At 37.9% G+C, this 26,878-nt stretch overlaps 1 protein-coding gene across 1 annotated transcript in view; it reads right to left on the bottom strand.

Moving 5' to 3' along the window:
- LOC117289049 (ran-binding protein 9-like) overlaps positions 1-26,472 on the bottom strand; it is a 42,191-nt gene extending 15,719 nt beyond the window's left edge. The window contains exons 1-2 of the mRNA XM_033769974.1: positions 26,258-26,472; positions 17,799-17,910 (exon numbers count right to left, since the gene is read on the bottom strand). Coding sequence (XP_033625865.1) covers positions 17,799-17,910; positions 26,258-26,450 — 305 coding nt within the window. The 5' untranslated portion in view covers positions 26,451-26,472. The remainder of the gene's footprint in view (positions 1-17,798; positions 17,911-26,257) is intronic.
- Positions 26,473-26,878: the final 406 nt, after the last annotated feature.

Here is a 26,878-nt window from a genome sequence, read left to right as displayed (position 1 = left end):
TCAAAATCGATGTTGAAAAATCTAAAATTCACGTATAAAGCACTACAAAATTCCCCCATTGATTGCGCGTAAAGATTTTACAATTACATGTACATGTACTTTGTCACCACGTGTAAGCATGCGGTGCATTGCGGTCACCACGTGTAAGTATGCGGTGCATTGATGAGCATAGTCACGCTCTGCACCACGTGTTGATCGTTTTAGTCTGCGTACCATACTGCGTTGATAACACCTGTCACTAAAGTTAAGCAAAATAGAGCCCAGTCAGTATTTGGATGGGAGACCACTTGGCGACCAAAATTTATACGATTTATTTTTGTATTTAATTTTTTTTTCTCCTATAAATAGCTTCGCTTTAGTCTGTTTTCAAGGCGTTTTCAACAAAGATTTTCCTCCTAGTTAGGCTCTTCTCCAGTCGTCATTATGCATAAGCTCCCATATCCTCAACCACACAAGCTATTTTGACAATCTATACATCATATGAAAGGGCTTTACGTACGTAGTCTGTTTTCAGATGTTTTCAACAAACATTTCCTATTCGGTTAGTTAGTCTCTTCTCCAGTCGTCATTATGCATAAGTTCCTATGTCCTCAACCACAAAAGCTATTTTGACAATCTATACATCATATGAAAGGGCTTTACGTACGTAGTCTGTTTTCAAGGCGTTTTCAACAAACATTTCCCTTCTGGTTAGTTAGGCTCTTCTCCAGTCGCCATTATTCATCAGTTCACGTTTCCTCAACCACAAAATCTATTTTGACAATCTATACATCATATGAAAGGGCCTCACGTATTCCACAAAAATGGGTGTGTTGGTGACCTTTTCTTGACTTTTTGACCTTTTTAAACTGAAGAGCCTGTAAAATGCTTTGAAAAGGCAGTATTTAAAGGCTTTTAGGTTGAAATGTACACTTTTTGATGCTTTTTCTATAAATTATTACACATCGAGAAAACTGTTTGGTTTTGATTTCTTTGTAATTTGACGAGCTATTAACAATACTTGTTTCATTTATTCAAACACTGACCCAACAATAGCCGAACACCTAGTGTTTGTTTGTACAAACACTATATCTAGTTTTTATTATTATTATTAAAACACAAAACCAATGGACTTTCCCTTTCATGCGTTGACAGGCCCCGACTCTCTAAATACTGGCCTACTAGTGCCTACCAGTATACAACTTGAGTGTTGCATCGTATGTCCTTCGGGTGTCGTGTAGATACATGTAAGCCATGCATAATTACAAGTACATTGGGGTGTCATGGCCGAGTGGTAATAGACCTTATGCATTGACGTCATCCAGCAGCCATCTTAGTGGAAAAATGGTGATGAAACAATCGAAACGCACAGATTAGTATGCGCGGCGCACAGGATTGGCCAATGAACAACCTCCTTTTGACCTCTAGGTGAGGGCGCCCTACTGAAATGACGTCATGTGCACAAGGTCTACAAGAGCATCGAATTCAAGTTCTGGCGGTTAAGTCATCAGAGTGTGGGTTCGAATCCCTGTCATGGCACTTGTGACCGTGAGCAAAATGCTTCAACTGCTTCTCTTCACCTAGGGGTACATGTATGCATGGGTACCAGGGAGGGTACCCATGCATACATGGGTACCAGGGAGGGTACGGGTTGATATTGTGTATGAACATAGAGCAAGGTATGAAAAAGCCATTGGAGCACAACAGCAGCCCTGGGCTATATACTCCCCAGGGAGCTGAGAAAGATTAAAGGAATGTTATTGGCCCAATTGCCAGCTACCGATTTCACAAAACGCTAGGATTAATCCTAAGGCTTACATATTACAGTGCAAGGGTGGGACACGTCCTAAGTACTAAGATTAATCCTAAGTTAGGAAGAGTTTGGTGAATTTGACGACTGGGTACTATAAATGTAAAGCGCATCCCCATTGATACGCTTATTGCTAAATGAGATGTACGTATGTACATGTATGTATGTATGTATGTACGTAAGACTAAGAACTAGTCATTATTACATTCACAATGACAACCGCAACCCTGAGCAGATGGTCAGACTTCGTGTATATTACCGGCAATGTGTGACATAAATACAACAGACCAGGGGATTCAACATGAAGGATTTTTCCTCTTCTGTTTGCTCAGGGACAATTTTTTTTTATCTGTAACAGTGTAACACAAACTAATTGAAGGACATAACAACAAAAATACCAAAGTACATTGTACATTATCAAAATAAATTGCACTTCCCTGGGAAACACCCATTTCCTGTGCAGCAAAAACACATATTGTACGCACACATCATAGTGCAGGGGAAAAAATGTAAAAAAGGAAACACTTTCTAACAACGGGATTAACATTTTGAAAAAGGGTGTGTGTTACAGTCCAGTAATTTATTTACATAATGTATTATCCTATTTGTGTTACGATCCTTTGTTAGAACCCACCCTTCCATGTCTTGCACCAGTCATGCACTACTAATAAAATTAAACCCGGAACAAGAGACGTTTTGTTTATTACAATTATTTTTTACATACAAAATAGGGTGTCAACACAATTGTGCATATATTATTTTGATTTTTACCCAGCACTACCAGTCTAAGATCAAAATCAAACCAATATTCTTTTCCTTGATGCAATTACATGTATGCACGTATACGTGTACATCAATTACATTGCTGTACATTTATCAGGGCCAATTTCATGACAGGCTCTTCAATGAAACATTTTTTATGACTGCTAACCCATAGACCCTTGTCAACGTACATGTACATACAACTTTTAAGTAATTCAGGGTTCTAACTTGGGAGGTATCCAGCAGGGCTTGTAGCTCAACGTTATTAATGGACCAACAAGACTAGAAAGGGCTACACAGTTTCACGTATAAGCTGTTTTTTATATATTTGAGCAAGCACTATGTTGATTTATCTGAACCTAATACATAATCATTTTATAGCATAAAGGCCGAGTCACACTGCAGCGATAACGAGAACGATAACGATCACGACGCACAGAGAACGCATTGTATTGGTTGAATTGCTCCACGCGGAATACGCACACGCTCATTCAACCAATAGACTGCGTTCTCTTTGCGTCGTTATCATTATCGTTCTCGTTATCGCTGCAGTGGTGAGTCTATTGGCCCTTTAAAAAAAAATGCACAATATTTTCCTAACGTGTCGTCGACCAATCATTGAATCATTAAGATTTCATTGAAAAGAAGTTCTAAAAAGCAATCCTCAAATCAAGAATCCATGAAAATAAAAGAGTATTTAATTTTAGGGCCGGAGTTAGGGGTTTAGGGTCGTCCAAAATCTTCACTCTCGTGATTTTATTTTTGTATATTTTATATTTTATTTGATTTTTGCTTCCAAAATTGTTTGCATTGTTGCGTGTGAAGCGGGTCACTCAAAATTGTTGTTGACTCGTCCGGCAGGCGAGTGAAAATAAACAAATTAAGGGAAACCCCTCGCAAAGAGGCTAGATTTCCCATAAAATATTTGCGAGGCTTGGACCAACAGAAATAACCAAAAGCTGATTTAATTCAAGGAAGGAAGGAAGGAAATAAATAAATGAAACAGGGTCTACATGTAAGGGCCGTGGGTGGACAAGTAGGAAGCAGTTCCTGCAGTAAAAATGGACAACAGGATTGGTAGAGCTGACAAAATAGTTGCAAACACTGTTCCTGTTTTGTGTGATCAACCAATACACCCCATAATATGTACATAAATTAACAAACCACTGAAAATTTATGCTTACATGAAATTTCGCTCGTCCCCAGCGCCTTGCTTTAACCAAAGGCGCTGGGATGGGCAAACATATCATGCACTGTCTTTGGTTTAATAATGCGCAGTCCCATCATGCATCACACTCACACTGCACCGTATTTCTATGCACTGTACGCATGACGTACTTCCTGAACAAGAATCTGTGCAAGCGATTAGCCCATCCCAGCGGTCCTGGATAGACTGGCCGCTGGGGCCGAGCGAAACATGAAATCTTTTGTGCGAGTCAGGAGAAATATACGTACATGTAGTGAAAATCTATGACCAATTTTCAGCATAGTACAACAAATTGTATAATAATAATAATAATAATAATAATAATAATAATTTATTATTTGTTTATTAATTTATTTGTTTATTAATTTATTTGATTACTTGTTTATTTTTTTATTTATTTTTATTATTATTTTGTTTTTGTTTTTTTAAGGGGGGAGACATCTCCATTGGTTTTGCAAAGTTAGAACATTCTTGCTCTGTTGGAACACCCAAATCCCTTTAGTTAAAGTCCTCCACGTGAATGTGTAGACTCGCTCACAAACACAGAGCAAGGACCTCTTGCTATAATACAGTTAAGTGTACACTCAGAGGAGAAAAACTCGTCTCCTTAAAGGCAGTGGACACTATTGGTAATTACTCAAGATAACTATTAGCATAAAACCTTACTTGGTAACGAGTAATGGGGAGAGAGAGGTTGATTATATAATACATTGTGAGAAACGGCTCCCTCTGAAGCGACGTAGTTTTCAAGAAAGAAGTAATTTTCCAAGAATTTGATTTTGAGACCTCAAGTTTAGAATTTGAGGTCTCGAAATCAATTTTGAGACCTCAAGTTTAGAATTTGAGGTCTCGAAATCAAGCATCTGAAAGCACCCAACTTAGTGTGACAAGGGTGTTTTTTATTTCATTCATATCTCGCAACTTCGTCGACCAATTGAGCTCAATTTTTCACAGGTTTGTTATTTTATGCATATGTTTAGATACACCAAGTGGGAAGACTGGTCTTTGACAAATTACTAATAGTGTCCAGTGTCTTTAAACCACTCCAGCATTATGTCCTCTCTATTAGGGCTTAGAAGCCTCCAGTATAACTTTGAGTTACCGTTTGTTTTAATGTTGACACTGGACACTATTTGTACTTGTCAAAGACCAGTCTTCTCACTTGGTGTATCTCAAAATATGCATAAAATGAAAAAGCTGTGAAAATTTGAGCTCAAAAAAGCTTACGTTTACCAAACGTGTTCAGTGACTTTGGCACCATGACTGAGCTTTGCAGTCAGGATAGATCTCAAAAGTGACCACTAACAATTACTGTAGTCGGAGCTGCCAACATCTGCATCACAAATGCAATCAAGCGAGATTTTGATTAACAATCAGGAAGATAAAATAACATTATAGTGAGACAGTTCCCATAATCAGGGAGATTCTCAAATTTGCTCATCAGAACACGGACGAATTGGTTTATAAATTATTATCAGGGAAATAAATGTCTTTCTGCAGAATCAGGGAAAGTGTTGGCAGCTCAGCGTACATGTAGTACAGGCCTGTACGATTCGTTTTTGAAAGAGCTAGGGCACCAAGGCATTTTCCCCTTGATAAAGGGCACCCTATGAGGATATTGTAAATTTCTACTGCTAGTGTTTCAAGGGCACCAAGGCAATGTTATACCCATGGGCATGGAAGCGATCGCCTTTGATGCCTTTGTGATAGAATAAGTGAGCGTATTTTGAGGATTTCCGAGCCTTCAAAATGTATGTTGCATTTGTTTGTGCCACTCAGAGGAAGTCCACAAGTCGTACAAATCTGTGCCTTATTGTTGTTTCATCATCTGTATACCTCTAACCGTAACACTGTATGTAATTACAAACTTAAAACCCACAGTAATACAGCACTACAACTGTTTCCGCATCAGTCACATTGGCAACGATTGCATAAGGCTTGATAAGTACCCTGACCTTAGATGTATCATCCCAGGTGTTGGATCTCATTATCAGATGACGGACTTCATCATTGTGATGACTGGCCCTTTATAACAAGGGTGCTTAATTTGTGAACCAGAAACACAGGGGTTAACCCCTACTCTTTCATGAAAACAATGTTCTGGGTTCTTTTACTTAATGTACACTACCAATCCTACGGGACCTATGTACAGATAAATGTCCCACCTGAACATGACTACATGTGTAATGTAATATTAATAATATCATTCATAAAGTGCATTTTTCCAAAAGTTTCAAAGCGCTGTACATTCAAGAGCATCAACAAATAAACAATACCAACTAATTAGCATAAAAACAAATTATGAGTTTTTAAACATGTTTGGCTTTGAAGGTTTCAAGAGATGAAGAAAGTATGTACTGTAAATAATGTTGGTGCACTGACAGTGAATAAAAATTTAAAATTTTTCAATTCAATTCAATTCAATTGTTTATTGTCACACATATAAATACATATACAGTGAAATTCACTTCGGCTGGCGAGTCTAAAAATATAACCATTACAAAAATTACAAAAATGAATGTTGGCAATATTGTGTATAGGCCTGGAATTTCATCTTTGAAAGGGCAAGGCCGTTTTCATTTGGCAAAGGGCACTTCCATTGGGAAATCTGAAAGTCTACAGGACAATTTTGAAGGGGCAATGAGGCCAAGACTAGGGGCACCGCAAGCCACAGGCAGTGGCCTCCGCGTAATTCCAGGCCTGCACTGCAGTAAAGAGAACAAGAGTCTTTCAAACAAACACGGTAAAACTCACATAGAGTCCTTCCTATATATTCAGCAGAGAAATCTCTTCAACAAAATATCAACAGCAGTAGACCCCGAATTAACACAACACAAGCTTCCAATAATAATGACAGCCAAGTTATTTTAAACCCATTGACTTCATGGAGACGAGTAGACAGCCACTCTAAATTCTCAGTTGGAGCATGCAGCTAGAATCCGTTAGCGCAAAATGTCAAGGGTCAATGGCCTTTCACGGGTGACTTACATGGATAGATAATGTACCATCATGCACAGCAGCCACAATGTAAAACGTATGGATTGTTGCGATACACTACTATGAGCTACATGTATACCTGGGCATATTATACATCAATGTGGGTATACAATACACATTGTGTGTGTTAGCAATGAGGCTATAAAGTTATTAATACCAAGTCTCATGCAGTGTCAGAATGAATGCAACACTAAAGACATCAGGCCTGTGTGCTTCAACTTTTGAAAGGGCTACGTATGTAGGGCACCAAGGCATTTTATCCTTTGTAAAGGGCACCCATTGTGGAAATTGTTACCAATGCAATGATAAGGGGAGGCAATCGCCTTTGTGCCCTCCGTGAAGTACATGTAACAGGCCCAAGACATGACAGAGGTTTAGACAATTCTGCCTTTCTTGGGCTGCATTACATACTGGAGCCGCCTCAAAAACTTAAAGTGCATCGTGTACAAAGGACCAACCAACAATCATTAAGAAGAAGGGTTGAATGTGGGTAATTTTTTCCAATTTAGAGTCCTCAAGTGAGTGGGGAAAAACTTAACTACAAGTCTACTAAGCTCCAATAAAATGGTGTAAATAATTGGATTCAATACAGTTCAAGAGAAATGTGTTATCAACATCCAAAACATCTGAAGACATCATTCTAAGAAAAATGGGCAGGCCTGGTACTTCCCAGAGGCAACGAAGGAGAATGCCTCCATGCCCCAAGGGCCTTGGAGCCCTTGAAATGCTTTGATAGAAATTTACAATTCCCTGATAGGGTGCCCGATATACATGTACATCAAGGAGAAAATGCTTCAATGCCCTTGCCGGTTAAAAAAACAAGCATACAGGAGGCCTGAATGGGTCTACACATTTTTGTGATAGATTTTTTTATAGATAAGTTTTGGAGGTGCACAAGGCAATTCTTAGGCAACCTATAAACAGGCCATGCAGGCCTGAAGTAATATCGATGTTCGTCAACATTTTATGTCCAAAGGATTGAGTCGTACATTAGTCAGGCTTTATAGTGTGCGTTGTCATGATACTGTGGATCCGTGGTTAACTGGCGTGTTGTTCATTTAAAATGACCGTTGGATGAGGGTATGCAAACATGTTCTACGTGTTGATAAACACACGAAATGATAGACTGTACACCGGTTAAATAATAACAATTTCCAACATGATGTACTGTACAGTAAACAATGTGAACAAATGTACCAGTAGTAAATTATGCATGAAGAAATTTAACACCTGTGCCCAATTTCATAAGGACTGTAAGCCTTTAACAACTTGCTAAGCACAGAAAAGCCTTGTTTTTCAGTAAACTATTTCCCTTGAGTAGCAGGCAAAATGCTACACAAAATGTATAATTATCAAGTGCTAACTCAAAATTCACCATTTGCTACTCAGCATTCAGTGTGCTCAAAATAAGTTCACTGTAGGCCTATATTTTTTGCTATGCAAATTTGCTGGACAAAATGTGCTGGGCTGCTTTTAAAACGGAAACTGGCTACTGGCCAAAATTCCACAAATGTTTTAAACAATATGTAGTTTCAACTGGTGCCCCACCACTGATTTGTTGATTAGCAGTATGTTCTGCTTTTACACCTTTAAAGGGCCCAACTTCATAGCTGCTTAGCAGAGAATTATGCTTAGCAACTTCCTGCTTAACATAAGCAGGGTACCAGTGACAGATTGTACAATTGCCATGGTACTTCTACTGCCAACTTAACTCTGGTAAGCATAATTTTATGTACTGAGCAACTTTTTATGCTTTTGAAAGCAGCTCTGTGTAATTAAGCCCGATTACAAGCTCTTAATTTTTTTTTTTTTTTTTTTGGGGGGGGTCAATCACAAAGTATTCAAGCTCATTTGTTTATCCTGTTTAATCAATAAAAACAAACCATTATTTTGAAATTTGAATGAGACTTTACAGTGTAAAGTGCACGGAAACACAGCAGCTGTAAGGTAAACTGCAAATCAAGTACATCCTGTGCTGGTACATTACATTGACATACGGTAGAGTATTTACAAGAACATGTAATGTGCTTGTTACACTACATGTTTTTTAATTATAGGAACACGTTGCCTTGGATCGGTCGAGTTGGTCTTTGAAAAGCGTTTGTTATTAAATGCATGGGTAGAAAGGTGTTGTGAAAGTAGAATACAATGATCCACACAAACATCACTCAAAAATGCACGGTTTTCCTTTTACCTCGTCGACTAACACGGTCGACCATTTATGGGAGTCAAATTTTTGACTCCCATAAATGGCCGACCGTGTTAGTTCGCAAAGTAAAAGGAAAACCACGCAATTTTGAGGCAAATTTGTGTGGATCATTGTATTATACTTTTAGAAGATATCCATAGCATTTTATAACAAACGGTTATAAACGCTTTTTATAGACCAACTCGTCCGATCCAAGGCAACATGTTCCTTTAACATCATTGTGTGTCCGGCGAGAAGACATAATTAATGTTTTGCCGGAGCAAGGGTGTAGTCTGTAGTTGTAAGCAAATAATGTGCAAAATTGTGTACCAAGAAAACTAAACGTGCAAGTGTTATCGGTTTCCTGCCATTCATATTCAAAGGAAGGTTCATGTTTACATGGAGATGGAAAAACATGTACGCTGTGTGTAACTAGAGTGCTCAACAAAAATGTAACAGTAATGCAAAAAATTTTGTTTTTGGCCAAAACCATTCTGTTTTCAAGACAGACCTGTTTTCTGTTACTAGGATCATGGAGGTCCTCCATGCTACATTAGGATAAAAGAAGAACTTTGATTGAGTGAATTGGAGAGCATTACGTGTATGACCTTCCCGGCAAACAACAACAAAACAATTTATAATGTCATCGATTTGTACACTGTACGTACATGTGAACATGTTTGTTGTTTTTTTACCTGGTTGTGTTTGCACATAAAAAATATACACAAATATAATGTGTACATTATTTTTAATATTTAAATTATAATATTCTGGTTTAATTATTGACTACACTGGCTGCCTAGCAGGCCGAAAACTACATACCATTAACAATAGTTGTTTTAAAAAATGCAAGAAAAACTTCAAAAAAAGCTCAAATTGTGAACATTTACGGCACTCGACACTAACATTTACAATACACCAATCATTCATATTTTGTACTGTACATTATGCTGTAATGCAATAATGAACACTGTGTACAAAAACATAATGCACTGTGAATTTTTAGTATGTTCACAGGTGTGTTTAGGCATGTGCTATTTTTGTGTTTACACAATGTGATGTACCTGCACTATCTATAGGATGTGTATGAAATGTGTACATTGATGTATCTTTATGTGCACATGTAAACATGCTCTATGGTTTAATTAAAGGAACACGTTGCCTTGGATCGGACCAGTTGGTCTACGAAAAGCGTTTGAAACCGTTTGTTATGAAATGCATATGGTTAGAAAGATGTTTTAAAAGTAGAATATAATGATCCACACAAGTATCACTCAAAATTGCACGGTTTTCATTTTACGTCGCGAACTAACACGGTCGGCCATTTATGGGAGTCAAAGTTTTGACTCCCATAAATGGCCGACCGTGTTTGTTGACGAGGTAAAACGAAAACCACGCAATTTCGAGGCATATTTGTGTGGATCGTTGTATTCTACTTCCACAACATCTTTCTAACCATATCGATTTTATAACAAACGATTACACAACTCGACCGATCCAAGGCAACGTGTTCCTTTAACCATGGAGGAATTCTGATTGTGACCACTAAACAGTTTTACCATAAAAAACACAAGCTACACATCTACTCTCCATGCATGTACATGTACATGTCTGGTCTTACAATGAGCATGAAAACTGTGTAACTGTACATGATGAAATGTTTGTTCTTTAAAGCAATCACACAACATCGGTAAACAGTATTGTCCAAAGGCCCACACTTCGTGTATCACAACTTAAAATAACAAACCTGTGAAATTTTAGGTCTTTCACCATTACCTTCTGTAAACCCTGTAAGTTATTTGTAAATCTGTGAACTTTAAATTTTTGTTCTGTTCAGAAAGTGTCCAATGGGTTTAATACTGTAAACATATAGCAATCAATCTGAATACCAATCAATTAAATGTGGAATAATTTGGACAGGTGTTTACCCTAATAATAGCTATAAACACAATGTTAAATGCGTGTATGCATGCACATATTAAGTGTGTAGTAATGTAGGCCCTAAATATTTGGCATTGGTTTCTGAACACAGAAGATGAGTAAAAAAACATCCATGTTGTGATTCATCATAGAAATGCCCGTCGGCCCCCGGAACCGTGAAAATGTCTTTCTCAAAATGTCAAAATATGCAGAGATGCAAATTCTGCGACTCGAATCAGAAAAGAGAAAAGAGAATCAGCTGTTGCAAACTACATCAACCAACAACCATAGGACCTACATGTACGGTATAAATGCGAAATGCCGAAATTAGTTAATGTCATGATGCTTTGAACCTTGCAGAGTGTTTAGCTCAAAAGGTAAAAAGCCTTCCGGACAGTTGCCCAAAATCCAGTCAATCGTTTTATTTAGCAGTCAATTTATGTATTTTCAATAGCCATGGGCATACTAGATCACTGTTTTGGCCCTTCGCAACTCCTGGCGGGCCGTTTTTTTTTTTTTTCAACTGGACCCGCCGGCTACCTCAGCAATTGACGTTAATTTTGACCCCTGCAGTAGTCAGTGGCACAATGCACATTAATATGAAGAAACCTACATGTCACTATTGGTCTTATTCAACATGCAGCCATCCCACTGCTGAATCAATACTTTACATGTGGTTACTTGGTACTTGTGTACATAATAGTAACTCATGTGTAAATTTTGTCGCTTCACTAAGGATGACCAGTGCAGTACAGGCCTGTATGCTTCGTTTTTGAAAGGGCAAGGGCACCAAGGCATTTTCTCCTTGGTAAAGGGCAACTTATGAAGAAATTGTAAAATTCAACTGGATCATTTCAAGGGCATCGAGGCAATGACCGGGGGGGGGGGCAATTGCCTCCGTTGCCTCCATGAAGGTCTGACATAATCTCTCCCTCTTTAGTAGACTCCCCACCAGGGAGCTGAGATGGTTTAAGGAGTGAATTAAGGCCCAGTGACCAGGGGTAATAATGTGAAGCGCTTTGGGACGCCCTCCGGGTATGAAAAGCGCTATATAAAAACGGGTTATTATTATTAAGACAATTTTAAATGTACTGTTTGTAAATAGCCAGAATCAAGACAGTGTCCATAGCCACCAGCACTTTATTGTGTTACATGGTACACATGTACATAAACATGTACTGATGTAGGTCTACAATATAGTTTCACAAAGCTGCTCTGAAGCATGAACAGCAGCTAAGCAAAACAAAATTGTGCCTACCAGAATATGGTTACCAGACAAACTTAAGGCCCGGTCACACAGGCGCCTCGTGAAATGGAACAGTCCAAATTTTACTTTGCGATAATATTCCTCCCATTCCACTCTGAGCCACTCAATATTTGTACACTATTAATCATGGTTAATTGTACCACATGGCAGCTCAAAAGAACGTTGACGGACAGCTGTCAATTAGAATATTATACAAAAACTTAAACGCAAAGTACATTGTACAAACAACTTGTGAATGTACATTTTGTACACTACACAGCAGCGGGCCATCTGATGAACAAAACTGCATTACATTCATGAGGAAATAATGTACACACAGTTCACAATGTACCGCATTTTGACACAATATTAGTTTGGAAATCCCCCAAACAAAATTTCAGAAATGAGGTAGCACACACTTTCAATATCAACTCTGCACCAAGGAAGCATTTGTGTGTGTAAACATAAGGCATGAAATGGGCTATGCATGTAAAACATCCCCCAAAACGAGGACAATTGGGTTTGCAACGTAGGGTGCATGCAGAGAAAGCTTTCAACAACAAAGCCCATAAAAAGGGAAGTTCATTGTACATGAGTACAAGAATGACACAAAAAGATATTAATGGGAAATACGGTCATTAATAATACTGAGGTCAAATTGTGATTCTTGGACATGTATGAGAATGAAAATATGGTTATAATATTTAAGAAGATAATGACAGCCTACCTACTACCAAGTGTACCAAAGATGTACAGATTCCAAACAACTGACTTCATTATCTGGGAAAATATGTGATTTTTTAAATCATCATGTTAGAGAAAATTATCAAGAGCTGCCAGTGTACATTAGATTTACTTCCGGGTAATCAAGGTTACCATTCTGTACATATTTGTACCCAATGTGTAGGCCAACATGTATAGCGTTGGACAATTTTTTTTTTTAATGGGTAGTATGTAAAATTAGCGGCAAAAGTTTAGCTAATTTGACTACAAACCATCTGACTTTATCGTACACCTCAAGTCAAGGTGTTTTCGTCATGGAATTTCATCTAAGACAATGACAAGACCAACTTTATTATGCAATCGGAAAGCTTACTTCAACGTACATGTATGTTAATTGGAAAATCATTCAGTCAACGGGGCACTTTTGAAGGGACGGGGCACTTTTGAAGGGACTCCAAGGCCAAGACCAGGGCAACGCAGGTCATGGCCTCCATTGCCTCGTTATAATTCCAGGCATGCTGCTGTGTGCTTGATATTCAATGATGGTCAGTTGATTCAGTAACCTTCCTTCGGGGCACGGTCTCTTCACTGGTGCCCAATCCCTCTCTCATCTGAGACCATGTCAAAAGAGCTGTGGGAACCAAATATTTTGTCTTGGGCCATCGACGTGCAAATGAGCAGCATTGGTTAATTGCACTGATCCGCTAGTCAACCATTAGTTAATTAACCGACAGACTTGCACTTTGATTTCAATCATTGCACGCTATGCTATTTTTTAACCACAAGGGTTTTAAAAGCCAGTAAATCATATCAGCGTTTACAAGTACTGGTTTTCAAAACAAATACCAGGAATGTCCATGTACATTGTACAAATGTGTGTGGTCTTAATTCAACCAAATAAACTTGGACAATTGAGTTGAAAATGACATCAGGAAAAAAAAGTACACGTGTTTTTTAAAATGTGAACATTTACAAAAATTGTTTTACAAAATTAGTTAGTGGCCTGGCCCCAATATCATAGAGCTGCCTACCGGCCGATTTCCATTTCTTGGCGCTGCTAACCTTAATCACACGAAAAGTGGTGCTAACCTTTCGGTGCTTACTGCACAAAAACATACAATGCAAATCCATGTTGAGCACACAATATGGTGCCGCCTAATTTATCTGCTAACACGTGAAATACGCTTACATCTTAAGTTAATTTGTCTGCTTCAGTAAAGCAAAATAATTTGTCAAATCGTTATGAAATTGGGACCTGATGTTTCGACCAGATGTAGCAGTGTCTTTTTCAAAGGCTAAACAAACTGTGTAATGGAGGCCATTGGGTGTGTGATATGTATGAACTTACAGCTGTTCTGGTACACACAACAGGACCTCCCCCTAGTCCACAGATTGTATTTTTAGTGATGTGACTGCACTGAGACAAAGGATATAAGGTTCTAGATTATGACTCACTGGGCTCAGCTCTAGTCTATTTTTGGGTGCCACTCACGCTGGTCCACATTCTGAGCATACTGTAATACTATCACTAAACCACACTGACTGTACATTGTATCATCCATAGTTGTTTTTTTTAGCTAGGTGTACAGCCAGTTCAAATGGATTTTAGCAAGGTTTACAGCTCAATGGACAATTCCAATGGACGACAATGTACGATTTTAGTCAAACAAGAGCAAGTGTACACACAGACCGTGCACAATAGGCCTTACCTATAGATGAATGTTGTCTCAATTTCAAGAAATTAATCTGAAACTTTCCATTTAAAACTAAAAACAGGTTTACTTACATACAGTATTGTTGGGTAACAGGATGCAATATATACAGACTTCAAAGCTCACTTTATTGAAATGTGAATCTGAGAGCTCAATATACTTCCATACAGTTTTGTACGCTAAAAAAAATTGCATTATTTTTGTACAAAAATGTACATCACTGTTTTTTACCATTTTATCAACAATCGTGCAGTTCAGTCTAATGTCTGATGCAGCTAGACACGATTTATGATTTACTTCTGAACATTTCATGTAAATTTTTGGAAGTAACTTTCACAACGAAAGTTTTAAATTGAGAACGGCAAGCTAACCGCCATAGCTGATTGTCTTTGAAAAGATAGTGTACCCTCGTCATTGTGTATGTATTATGTCCAAACATTGCCTCACCTGCACCAAAACATGTTTGGATACCATCGCTGTGAATGCGCGTGCGGAAAGGAAAATACCTCTATGCAGTAACAGCAGCTCCCTATGTGCGCTTGATGGACATGGGATTGCTAAAGCTTTGGATCATACATATTAGAAAAGACGACACTACGAATACATCGAGTATCACTGTTTACTATTTCAATTTGTCAAAATGTCTGGACAACACAAGTCAGTGTGAAATCAGAGGTTAACTTGGTAGGATTTGAACCCACAACTTTGTAAATGCAAGTCATGCAGTCAAACCAATGTTCAGTGTTTTACATTGCATATTATGTACAATGTCAAGTGAAGTAATGTATACACGTCCCACGTACAGTGTATAGGGCCTGTACTTTCGGATCCACGGCTTCAGCTCCAGATTCGACTCGGGCTGTTTTGACAATTGCGTGTGCACTCAGGGCGGCCCAGACAAGAGGATGGCAGGCCTGATATTTCACGGATGCAATGGACGCGATTGCCTCCGTTGCCCCTTGCCATTACCTTGGTGCCCTTGAAATGCTCGAGTAGAAATTCACAATTTCCTCATAGGGTGCCCTTTGCCAAAGAGAAAATGCCTTGGTGCCCTTGCCCTTTCAAAAACAAAGCATACAGCCCTGGGATGGAGCCAAAAGCCGAATTCAAAGCCAGGGTTTCGAAAAGAGCCATAGTATGTGTGTACTATGTGTGTAAAATGTGCTTAACAAGTGCACATGAACAGGTGTACATTTATCACACACATTATTATTGTACGTATGTAGGCCTACGTACAATGTTGTACATTATGTAGGACATCCTATATACATAATGAACGTGATGTTCACAGTTCAGGGTCAGTGCAAGTCGAACTTATACTTGATCAATAAATGTACACAGATACAGCACCACTAATTTTGTGCGTAATCGAGTATACACGTACATGTACTGTACGTATACATGCTGTAGTGTGGATACTTCCAGTACAGGCTGGTCCGATATTATGCTATAAACCTTTGGTCTGGTCCAACACTCTGTCAACATTTACAAGTTGGATTATTTTCATGAATTCTTAAAACCAAACAGTGTTACAGGCACAAGACATTTATGGTTATTAATCAAAATATATATTTGCAGAAAAACTTACTTGGTAACAAGCAACAGAGAGCTACATTGAGAGTACATGATACAATGTAAAATATTGTGAGAAAGGACTCCCTCTGATTGTACATGTAACATTTATTCATAGTTTTTGAGGAGGTAATTTTCCACTAAAATAAATTATTTGAATCTGAGATCGATTTCAGGCCTGAAGTCTTTCTCAGGCATCTGAAAGCACACAAAATTGTGCAACAAAGGTGTTTTTACTTGCATTGTTTTCTTGCAGCTTCCATTAACCAATTAAGCCCAAATTTTCATAGATTTGTTATTGTATGCAAATGTGTGGGTTACCCCAAGTGAAAATAGTGGTCTTTGACAAAAATTACCATAGTGTCCAGTGCCTTTAATGACAATTTCACAGAGCACTCACACTGACCTTGTGTACATACGCCTATTTGATGTGGACTACACAAATCTATTTATATATGTAAATCCATGGCTATTGACTAATGATAAGAAATTAATTGATGCATCAGGAACGAGTTAAGGGGATAATTCAACAAAACTACAGGACCAGAATCTGATTTAATAAGACCAGAGTCTAGCAAGAAAGAACTACAAACACGATGTAGTTTTTAAAACATGTATGTAAACTGTTTTTATCTGAATTTAGCACTATGAACTGTCTCATTTGTGTATTGTTGTCTGGTACAATGTATATGGTCTGGGTATCTTTTGCAGGACACAAAACACAATATCCACAGTTTTCCATTAACTAACAGTTTGAAAATCATGATGGTAGAAAACTTCCTGCTGAGGTGCTGTATTTTTGAGAAATGAGTAAAACAAATCACAAACATAATTTTCGTCTCGGGAGACGAAAATTATTTTAGCATGTACATTTTGTGACATTATTTTACTAATTTCTCAAAAACTACAGCACCTCAGCAAGTAATATTTTAAGGAAAGCTTTCTACTATCATAATCTTCACATGGTGAAAGTTTAATGTAAATTTGTGAACATTGTGTTTTGTGTTTTGTACAAAACATACCCAAATCCTAAATTACATATGTACAATTATGTAAACTGTTTTTATCTGAATAAGCACTATGAAATGACCTCAGTGAGAAAATGTTGTCTGATGTGCAGTTGATATTCACAAACAATTGATATAATTCTAACCAGACTCAGAGTCAACATTTGAATCTCGTGTTCAGTTTTTATCACAAAGTGAGGTCAGATGTACAGACTTTAAAATTTAATAGTCAGTTGAAAAAAAAACACCACCAGAATTTACTGGCCCTAGGAAAAAACATCACAGACGTTTGGCCATCATCAGTCGTTTGTGTTGTCATTGCTGTCCCCCCCTTTGAGTTCAACTTGGGTCCATCAATCAATAATGACCATTGTCTCAGCTCCCATCTCAATATTTTACCCATGAGGGCTCGACTTATAAGACCAAATAAAATGAAAACATGTTTACCGTACTCACTTTTTTTTTAAAGGAAGGATTTTTTTTTTAGTTTTTTTTTTAAATGGCCGCCAGACACATTTTTTAATACAACTGGGTGGGCTACTTTTTTAAATGATTTTTTTTTTGCCTGAGATCGATAAAATAGTTTTTGTTTTCAGAAAAATAAATAAAAGGAAGCGGGCGAGGAAGTTATTATTATGTTTTTATTTGGCCTTAAAGGATTGTTGATGTTCTTACCCATCGCGGCCTTTACTGATGATAGTCACTTCAAAGTAATATATCCCAGTGGATGCTGGTATTGAGTGTGCTGTCGTCACGGACGCCGCATCTTTGTGGGTTTTACCTACGCCTGGAAACAAAAAGATAGAATTTGAAACAAAGAAAAAGAAAATAAGACACGATTCTAAAGATCAATTAATGAAGGGGATGCTGTGATTCAAGTTTTTGTTAAAGACGGACAGTTGGAAATGATTTCAAGATTTTAAACATGTGGCGTGTTGTGGTCAAGCAGTCTAGTGCCCCCAATCGGTCTAGGGTTGAAATCTCGGTCATGACACTCTTGCCTTTGAGCAAGGCACTTAAACATAATGGCTCATAAAAAGTTGGGAAGGTAAGTGCATTCTGGTCTACCAGCCAGGCTCCTAATGGATGACACCCATGCCTACATCCTTACAGATTGTAAGGGGGTAACCCTGTTTCAGCCCTGGGAGTAGGTGGTAACATGTCCTTTGTGGCAGTTGATTTTGGTCAACAGCCAAAGTCAGTATGTGTAGCCGTGGAGCAATAGTGTAGCCCTCACCTTGAAGTGGCTGTCCGGCCTTGTGATGTTAGGCGATATCTCATTTTAGAAAATAATATAACAATCTACATGGACACTGCTTTATGCTATTATTAAAGACAGTGGACACTTTTGGTAATTGTCAAAGACCAGTCTTCTCACTTGGTGTATCTCAACATGCATAAAATATCAAACCTTTGAAAACTTGAGCTCAATTAGTCGTCGAAGTCGAAAGTAAAAACACCCTGGTTACATGATATTGTGTGCTTTCAGATGCTTGATTTCTTGACCTCAAATTCTAAATCTGAGGTCTTTAAATCAAATTGGTGGAAAATTACTTCTTTCTCAAAAACTACGCCACTTCAGAGGGAGCCGTTTCTCACAATGTTTTATACTATCAACCTCTCCCCATTACTTGTTACCAAGTGAGGTTTTATGCTAATAATTATTTTGAGTAATTACCAAATAGTGTCCACTGCCTTTAAATCTCCCTCATACGGTTAATACAAAATGAGTCAAATTAGAATCTGATGAACTGTTTACAAAATAAATACACAAGTAATTTGAACAAAGAAGTCATTTTAGCTCATTATTTTCATCAGCATCAATCACTCAGTGAACAATGAATCACTGATGATTCTGGAAAAAAATCAGACTATGAAATGGTAAATAATATATTGATTTTGAAAAGTGACCCCCCTAGTGTCACACTTTGTACACCAACTTTACCAATTGACCCGTATCACATTTACAAAGTAGTAATTTTATTTACGAACACTAAACTTGTTTTGCTTAGAAAGCTCACTTGATGCATTTGGGATTTCATTGTTCTGCAATCAACCCTGACCTTTAGTAGATTTTACTGGGTTCAGACAAGACAGCAAGAACCCATTTCATAGAGTAATTGTCAGTAGAAAATATAAATATTATTGTTGGCCCTTAGAGAACTTGAAAATGAGAAGGATACAGATGGTACTGTTTTTGATAATAACCTTAATATGGTTGCCAGTACCAGGCCGGGGGTTATACACAGGTCACAGAGGCCATGGCCTCTGTTGCCCCTGGTCTTGGCCTTGGTGCCCCATTCAAAAGTTCCCCATTGACTTTCAGATTTTCCAATTGAAGTGCCCTTTGCAAAATGAAAATGTCCTTGCCCTTTCAAAGATGAAATTCCACACCTGCAGTAGTTCCACAAAAGTGGATACAATGTAATGTATTACATTGTAATACATTGTATCTACTTTTTGTACTCTAAAAAACCTTTGCAACAACTGTACAAAACTCATAGAGCTATAGCTCTATGACAAAACTACATAATGCATGTAATGTACATTGGTTGCTATTATTGGTGGATGAAGCATTTGGAGCTACCAACCAGGTTCATAAGGCAATGTAACAAAAACAACATGTTTCTGCACTCAGGCTTTATTGAAAAGGGGAGAAGGAGGTTGTGGTTTGTTATTTTAAATTTATTTTGTTATAATTTTTCACCACCCCTCATGCTTGAATCATTCTCAGATTTCTGTGGGTAACAGTGGGTTGGGTGACAGTTTGCGAGCGAGCGCGCTGTGGCCAAAAATACGGGTAGCACTCACTGTCACCTCACTAAACAAGACTTGATTTGATGTTCTTGTGAAAAACTGTGATGGTTTTTTGCCGTTTTCCCAGCACTGTTCTCAGCTGAAACCTTCACATGTGACTTTTATTGTAAACCTTTATAGTTTTGCTCTCAGTAGTAAAACTTTGCATGGTGGAAACACGGTATAGTATGGTTTGCGGTAACACCATGTAATGATATTCTCTAATTAATTTGGGGTGGTTCTGAAAAGAACCGTAGGTTTTAAACACGACATTTCGGTCAGCTGCTCTGAACAATCTATGGTCGTACCTGTAACTAACAAAATGAGGTGGAAACATGTAAATAACAGGGTTCTAACTTCTTGCCAGTCCCAATATTTCACAAAGGCAATAAAAGCAATTACCTTCATGCCCCTGGTCATTGCCTTTGTACTTAACATAATATAAACCTGTATCCTTTGAAATGTTCAGAAGAACTTTAAATTTTCTTCAAGGTTCAAAGAGGTGCATTTTTTTGTACAGAAAACTGCCTTGTCCTTACAACAGTGTACATGTACATGTAGTATCAGGCAGTGAAGTATCAGGTTTGCAAGACCAGGGCCCAATTTCATAGAGCTGCTAAGCACAAAAATTTGCTTAGCATGAAATTTCTTCCTCGATAAAAACAGGATTACCAACCAATTTCCATGTGTTGCATATAGCGTGTTGTTTGCTTATCCTGAAAATCATGTGAAAATCTGGTTGGTAATCCTGTTTTTATCAAGGCAAACATTTCATTCTGGGGGGGGGGGGGGGGGTATCAAGGTTACATTGCATAACAATACCTGTATTTTGCTTTAAGATGGCTGTTCCATACATTATTTATAAGGCATTAAAGGCTCAACTTCATCAATAACGCAGCACATTAAACTGGGTAACAAATGGTGTTTGCATAAAGAGTCAGATTCTCTGATGGAGATGGTGCGTGCATTCCAGGGAGCAAAATGAGAACGGTAGGATTCTGGTTTCGTGAGGCGAGTAGTGTGTCAGATGCTGAGCGAAGGCTTCAGCGTCCAGGTTGATGGAGAGACAGGCAAGATGATAAATAACCTCAGGCCTGATACTTCAAGAAGGCAACGAAGGCGATTGCCTTCGTGTCGAAGACGATTGCCTTCGTTTCCCCTGGTCATTGCCTTAGTGCCCTTGGTATGCTCCAGTACAAATTTGCAATTTCATCATAGGGTGCCCGTTACCAAGAAGAAAATGCCTTGGTGCCCTTGCCCTTTCAAAAACGAAGCATACAGCCCTGTAACCTGGTGCTGTTCTGTAGAGACATTTATATACTGGACCATTTGATCAGCAGAAATTAAACTTACATGGAATAATACATATTATATAACACCCAAGCAGATCCTTGCCATTTGATTGGAGGATTGTCCGTCACGTGATAGCAAATAAAAGTACCAATACACGCTGAGTCACTCACCGTGCTTTTTCGTTCCATCCGAAAAGTACCTAATGGTACTTTTCGGATGGAACGAAAAAGCTGAGTAAAAACATCACTGCGTGCGCGTGTCTTTGGTAACGCAGCAGTGTTACTGCAAGGCATATTAGTAACATTACTAGCATTCGGCTTCTACAATTAAAAATTGTAGGCCTACGCTTTGTTTGTTTTGAAAGTTGTATCTTTCAATCAAAATGACAAAGATCTACTTGGATGTTATATAAAACAAATAATGAATGTTTTTCATTCGTGCAATGGTGCGAAAATGTTCATTTGTTGAAAGCTGGAATGTTCCATTCAACTCGGCTCCGCCTCGTTGAATAGAAGATTCCATCTTTCAACTCATGAACATATTCGCACCATTGCACTCATAAACATTCATTATGTGTATACTATTATTATGTATGAATGTTCTAATTTAAAGACACTGGACACCTTTGGTAATTGTCAATTATCACCAGTCTTCTCACTTGGTGTATCTCAACATATATGCACAAAATAAATAACAACCCTGTGAAAATTTTAACTCAATTGGTCGTCGAAGTTGCGAGATATTAATGGAAGAAAAACACCCTTGTCACACAAAGTTGTGTCCTTTCAGATGCTTGATTTAAATATTTTAGTGGAAAATTACTTCTTTCTCGAAAACTACGTTACTTCAGAGGGAGCCGTTTCTCACAACGTTTTGTACTATCAGCAGCTCTCCAATACCAAGTAAGTTTTATGCTAACAATTATTTTGAGAAATTACCGCTAGTGTCCAGTGCCTTTAAGCTCACTTCGTTATACAGATGCTTGCACAGACTCCACAAAAAAAAAAACAGCACACTAAAACAAACAGGTTTATTCTCACACCTTATTATTTTTAAAAGCAATACCGGTGATTGAATGTTACATACAGTACATGAACATTGCATTACTAGACAGTTTTTCATATGACAACTATACATGACAATATTAACAAGGGTGTGACCACTGTTATGCTGTCCTTGATGGTACATGTATATAAATAATCTAATTATAAATGTACACAGAGTGACCCAGTAATGGCCAATGAATTGTGTTTGTTCTCATTTCTGTATGAAAAAAGGTGTGTCCGTAAACAAGTCAGTAGTTTGTATGCAAAGTACTAAGTGTCACTGTTCATAATAACATTTCCAGGAAAGTCTTTGACGATAAACAATGTCTCCTGAACACAGAACACTGTACTTCTCCAAAGAAACGGCCTCCGTGACTCTGGCAACTGCTTCACAACCGATCATTGAACGCAAACATTTCAATGCAAAAGAAGTTCTAAGAAACCGATCATCAAACCACAAATGCAACAAAAGGGTTGTTGATAAAAACAAGAAAAGTGGTATTATGGGAAGAAATTAGGGGGTAAGATCATCCAAAATTTCAAAAACTCAACTGTGCGAACTCCACTTCTATGATTTTTTATTATTTGTTTATTTGTTGATGCTTTGTAAATTGTGTGCATTCATACATGATGTGGGCTAGTGAAAAAAAAATCATAAATCCTGGTACTTGTTTTGTATCTGACACATGAACACGAACAAACTACATACAATAGACCAAGTACAGTACAATATGTAATGTTGATGTTGAAGTGCTGTTTTCAATCTGACACATAATGTACCTTCATCACTGAACATGCACTACAGTGCTACATGTACTACACAGTACTATGTACAAAGAACAACACTAAATTTTGCATCAAGCCCTTTTTAAAACAGTTGCTCAATGAGCCAGTGATTCTTCATCACCTATGACTGATTACGTCCAATATTACTGGAAAGTGGATGTGTTTGCTTTGACAACTGTCATAGAAATCTCCCATGAAAAGAATTAATTTGGATCAGTATAATAGCAGGAGTAGACTGACCTTCCACAACCCTGACCTCAGCCATAAATAGACATGATACACTACACAGTGTACACAGTTGTGATACAAAAACACAATTTACTGTCTTCTCAAAACGGGGCCATATTTCATAGAGCTGATTAAAAAGCATAGCCTCAATAAGTGCTTAGCAGATTTTCTGCTTAGCAAACATTAGCAGGATACCAGTCATAGATGATAGAGATACATGATGCTGAAAGGTGGTTTGGCTGGTTACCTTTTTCTAGAAAGCATATTTTGGAAAGGATTACCTAGGCCTACTTGTTGTGCTTTTAAAAGCAATCATGAAATTGGGCCCAGATTTCTAGTACTCGGTACTGGGCTGTCAGATGATTTCCATTATGAAAATAATTCACTTATCATTAGTGCAATGAACTGATGAACAAGTACAGCCAGCGCTGCAAAAAAAAAACATACAGGTTGCTTTGCTGGTAATGCCCATGTACCCAACTACATGTACAGCATGTATTTATACAGGAAATGCTAAGCAAATGGTAGGGGCGGGGAATAGGGGGCAATGGAAGGGCAGGCTCAAACAGTACAAAGGTACTACAAGTTACAACATCCGTGGAGATACAATAACAATAATATGCAGTTCCCCAGCATCCTGGTAAACCAAATTTAAATTGATGCTTATTGTTGTCATTATATGCACTGTGTACATACAGTGTACAGTTAGGCATGAATGAATGATGTAATCAGGAATTCTATTGATTTGGGTACATATACTTGAAAACAATGTGTAGTACTTAACAGCACCTACAGCAATAAACCGATCCAGTAGGCTCTGCCCGCGACGCACGTGAGAGCAAGAATACGTGGGGCTCTCCAATGCCTTTCTGCACAACTCTGCCGCGCGCGCCAAGCATACGCGCACGCATGTCGGACCTTAGTGTCGGACCTTCGTTGCGTTGTGATTGGTCAATACGCAATAGGGCGGAGCTTAATGGATCGGTCTATTACAATGGGGTTTGATCGTCAAATATTCTTCTTTAACTTGTAATTGTCATGAAATGATCCAATGAGCTCTACTAATGTTAAAAATTTCACCAAACGTTTTAACATTGTTCATCACTCAAAAAGCCTATTGACCTATGTAATGAATGGTGTGTTACGAATCAGAATCCAAAACAAGGTACAAGGTGTATTTCACCCATGGAACCGCCATGTCTAAATTGAGATGAATGTTTATTTCACAGACAATTCTGCTTGATGCAATTTGTTTGCTCTCTTGGGTCGACATGCTTTGGCAATCTAGATACATTAATCAGAACAGCTCTCTGTGTCCATCCGAAGGACAAACAGCTAATGTCTTGTTATTATGTACAACAAAATTGTGTGGCTTTTGTAAGTCAACTTCTCTCTAATATTGTGAGGATTCAGTTCTGGAGTATAACAAGGAAATTGGAAGGTTGGAGAAAAAAAGGAATATTTCTTTGTCCAGATTTTTTTTCTTCTTTTTCTTATCTTTTAAAAATAACAATAATCTCCTGAAACAATTGTGTGTATAATTACCTACTCTTGAATTTTTTTTATTATTGTTTTTTTTTTCTTTCTGTATTTTTGTGGGGTTTTTTTAATGAGTGTTTTTATTGATTGTGAAAACATTTTCCATGTTTATTATGATGACTAAATAAATCTAATCAAATCTAACAATTAAAGAATAATAATTAAGAGGCCAAGACAGTGACTTTTTCAAAACTAATACCAACTGTAGGCCCCACCACTTTAGGGTGGATTTTCAGGCCTTGAACTTGCTCCTGGAGGGGCACGGCAAATTACTTCTGGTACAGGGCACTCTATGAGGGAAAAAAGGTACAGGATTCTTGCAAAGGGCACCAAAGCAAAAGCACAGAGCACCATGGCAATGGGCCCTTTTCATGAAATATTAAATTGCACAAAGCGCGTGGTGCGCACTAATATTTTGGATAACAAAAATGGGGGAACATCACGCTGTTTTGTACACAGGTAATGGGTGCATGACGCAACTGCGATTTTGTGTGACTGCTTAGTGCACAACTCTATGGCGTTTGCCAACCAACAGGGTCTATACACATGCATGGATGTGATTGTTTCATGAAAGGGTCCATTCCTGTGGGTTCTGTGGGTTATTTCGTTGTAGGATGGAGTACCATATTACCACAGTACTAAGCATGTTTCTCGGTCAAGAACAAAACAAGGTCACCAATCAGGGACCAATTTCATATAATTAATAAACCTGCTTAATTAAGCACAGAATAGTGCTTAACATTTCGTGCTGAGCAGAAAAATACGGACTAGTGACAAAGTTGATGGACTAGTGAAAAGAGAAGCTGACTGGTACTGCTGGTTACTTAAATCAATAAAAAAGTTAAGAAATAAGGACTTAAGTCTTAGACTGAATGAAGATCAATCATCTAACTAAACAAACAAACAAACAAACAAACAAACAAACAAGCAGTAAACACATTATTGGTAACACAAAAAGTGAAAAGTTTAACATAGTGCCGCGATATTCAGAGGATTTTCACAAATGATAATTAATAAGACTTGATTAATACAGATCTGAGGTGTGTGTTTACTGTATAGATGTGAGGGAATTTCTGTTTATGAAAACGAAAGTGGGGCTGCTGATGACATGGATGAGCAGTGAGGAAAGATACAAATTAAATTTGTCCATCAAAACATGATCAATTCATCACTCATTCGTAAAAACCATCAATCATTATCATCTGTTTTCTACATAATAAACATGGACATCGTTTGTTTCTTGAAGTAGTCGTAAGCTAGGCCTACTGTATATCTCAATTCTTGTTCACAAACGTTGTGAATCTAAACTTCCAATGCAAATGCACAACAAAAGTTGCATGTATTAAATCCCTGTACATGATGATCACCTGATTGATACAATTTGCAAAGCCATTCCACCAATGGAAAATCCAAATGACCAAAATAATTATGGAGATTTCGTCTCACCTTTGTAGTGAACTCGAAGATTGTTTTGCGATAATCCAATGAATGTAGATTTCGTTCTTGGATTCCATGTCCTTGGCAAAGGTGTTTCCTCTTCATTTACTGCTGGATAAATCTGTTTAAGTCTGTCTGAAGGGTCGACATTTTCATTGTTTTGGTTCGTACTTCTACTCGGTCCTTCTCCGTGAGTCGCCATTTTTCCTGTGTATAAATGACGTACACACACATCCGTCCCGTCCGTTTACGCGTAGTATATAGCTTGCGTACAAATCATATGGACATATTTCGATGGTACCCGCTCTTATAACTATGTGTTCTTTTAAAGCTATGAACACCAGCTGACCAGCAAATAGTTGAACAAAGAATGGGAGTTTGATACCCAGACTGCGAAATGGCGAAACTACGAGTAAAGTAAAACAGAGTGGAAGTGGGTACCATACTACTTATAATGTCATTAAAGTTTAACAATAACAAAAACAAAGTTTTAAAAAATTATCTTATCTTGATACAAGAATAATGTATTTAATATGATTTTAAACATTGGTCTAAAAACGTTGCTCCATTCAACTCCAAATTAATTTGACATTGTTCTTCCTTTATTATTTTACACATTTTGTTTGTCTG

The sequence above is a fragment of the Asterias rubens genome, chromosome 4 (genome assembly GCF_902459465.1).
Source record: "Asterias rubens chromosome 4, eAstRub1.3, whole genome shotgun sequence".
In the NCBI taxonomy this organism is placed as follows: Eukaryota; Metazoa; Echinodermata; class Asteroidea; order Forcipulatida; family Asteriidae; genus Asterias; species Asterias rubens.
This window is presented reverse-complemented; position numbering and strand designations above follow the sequence as displayed.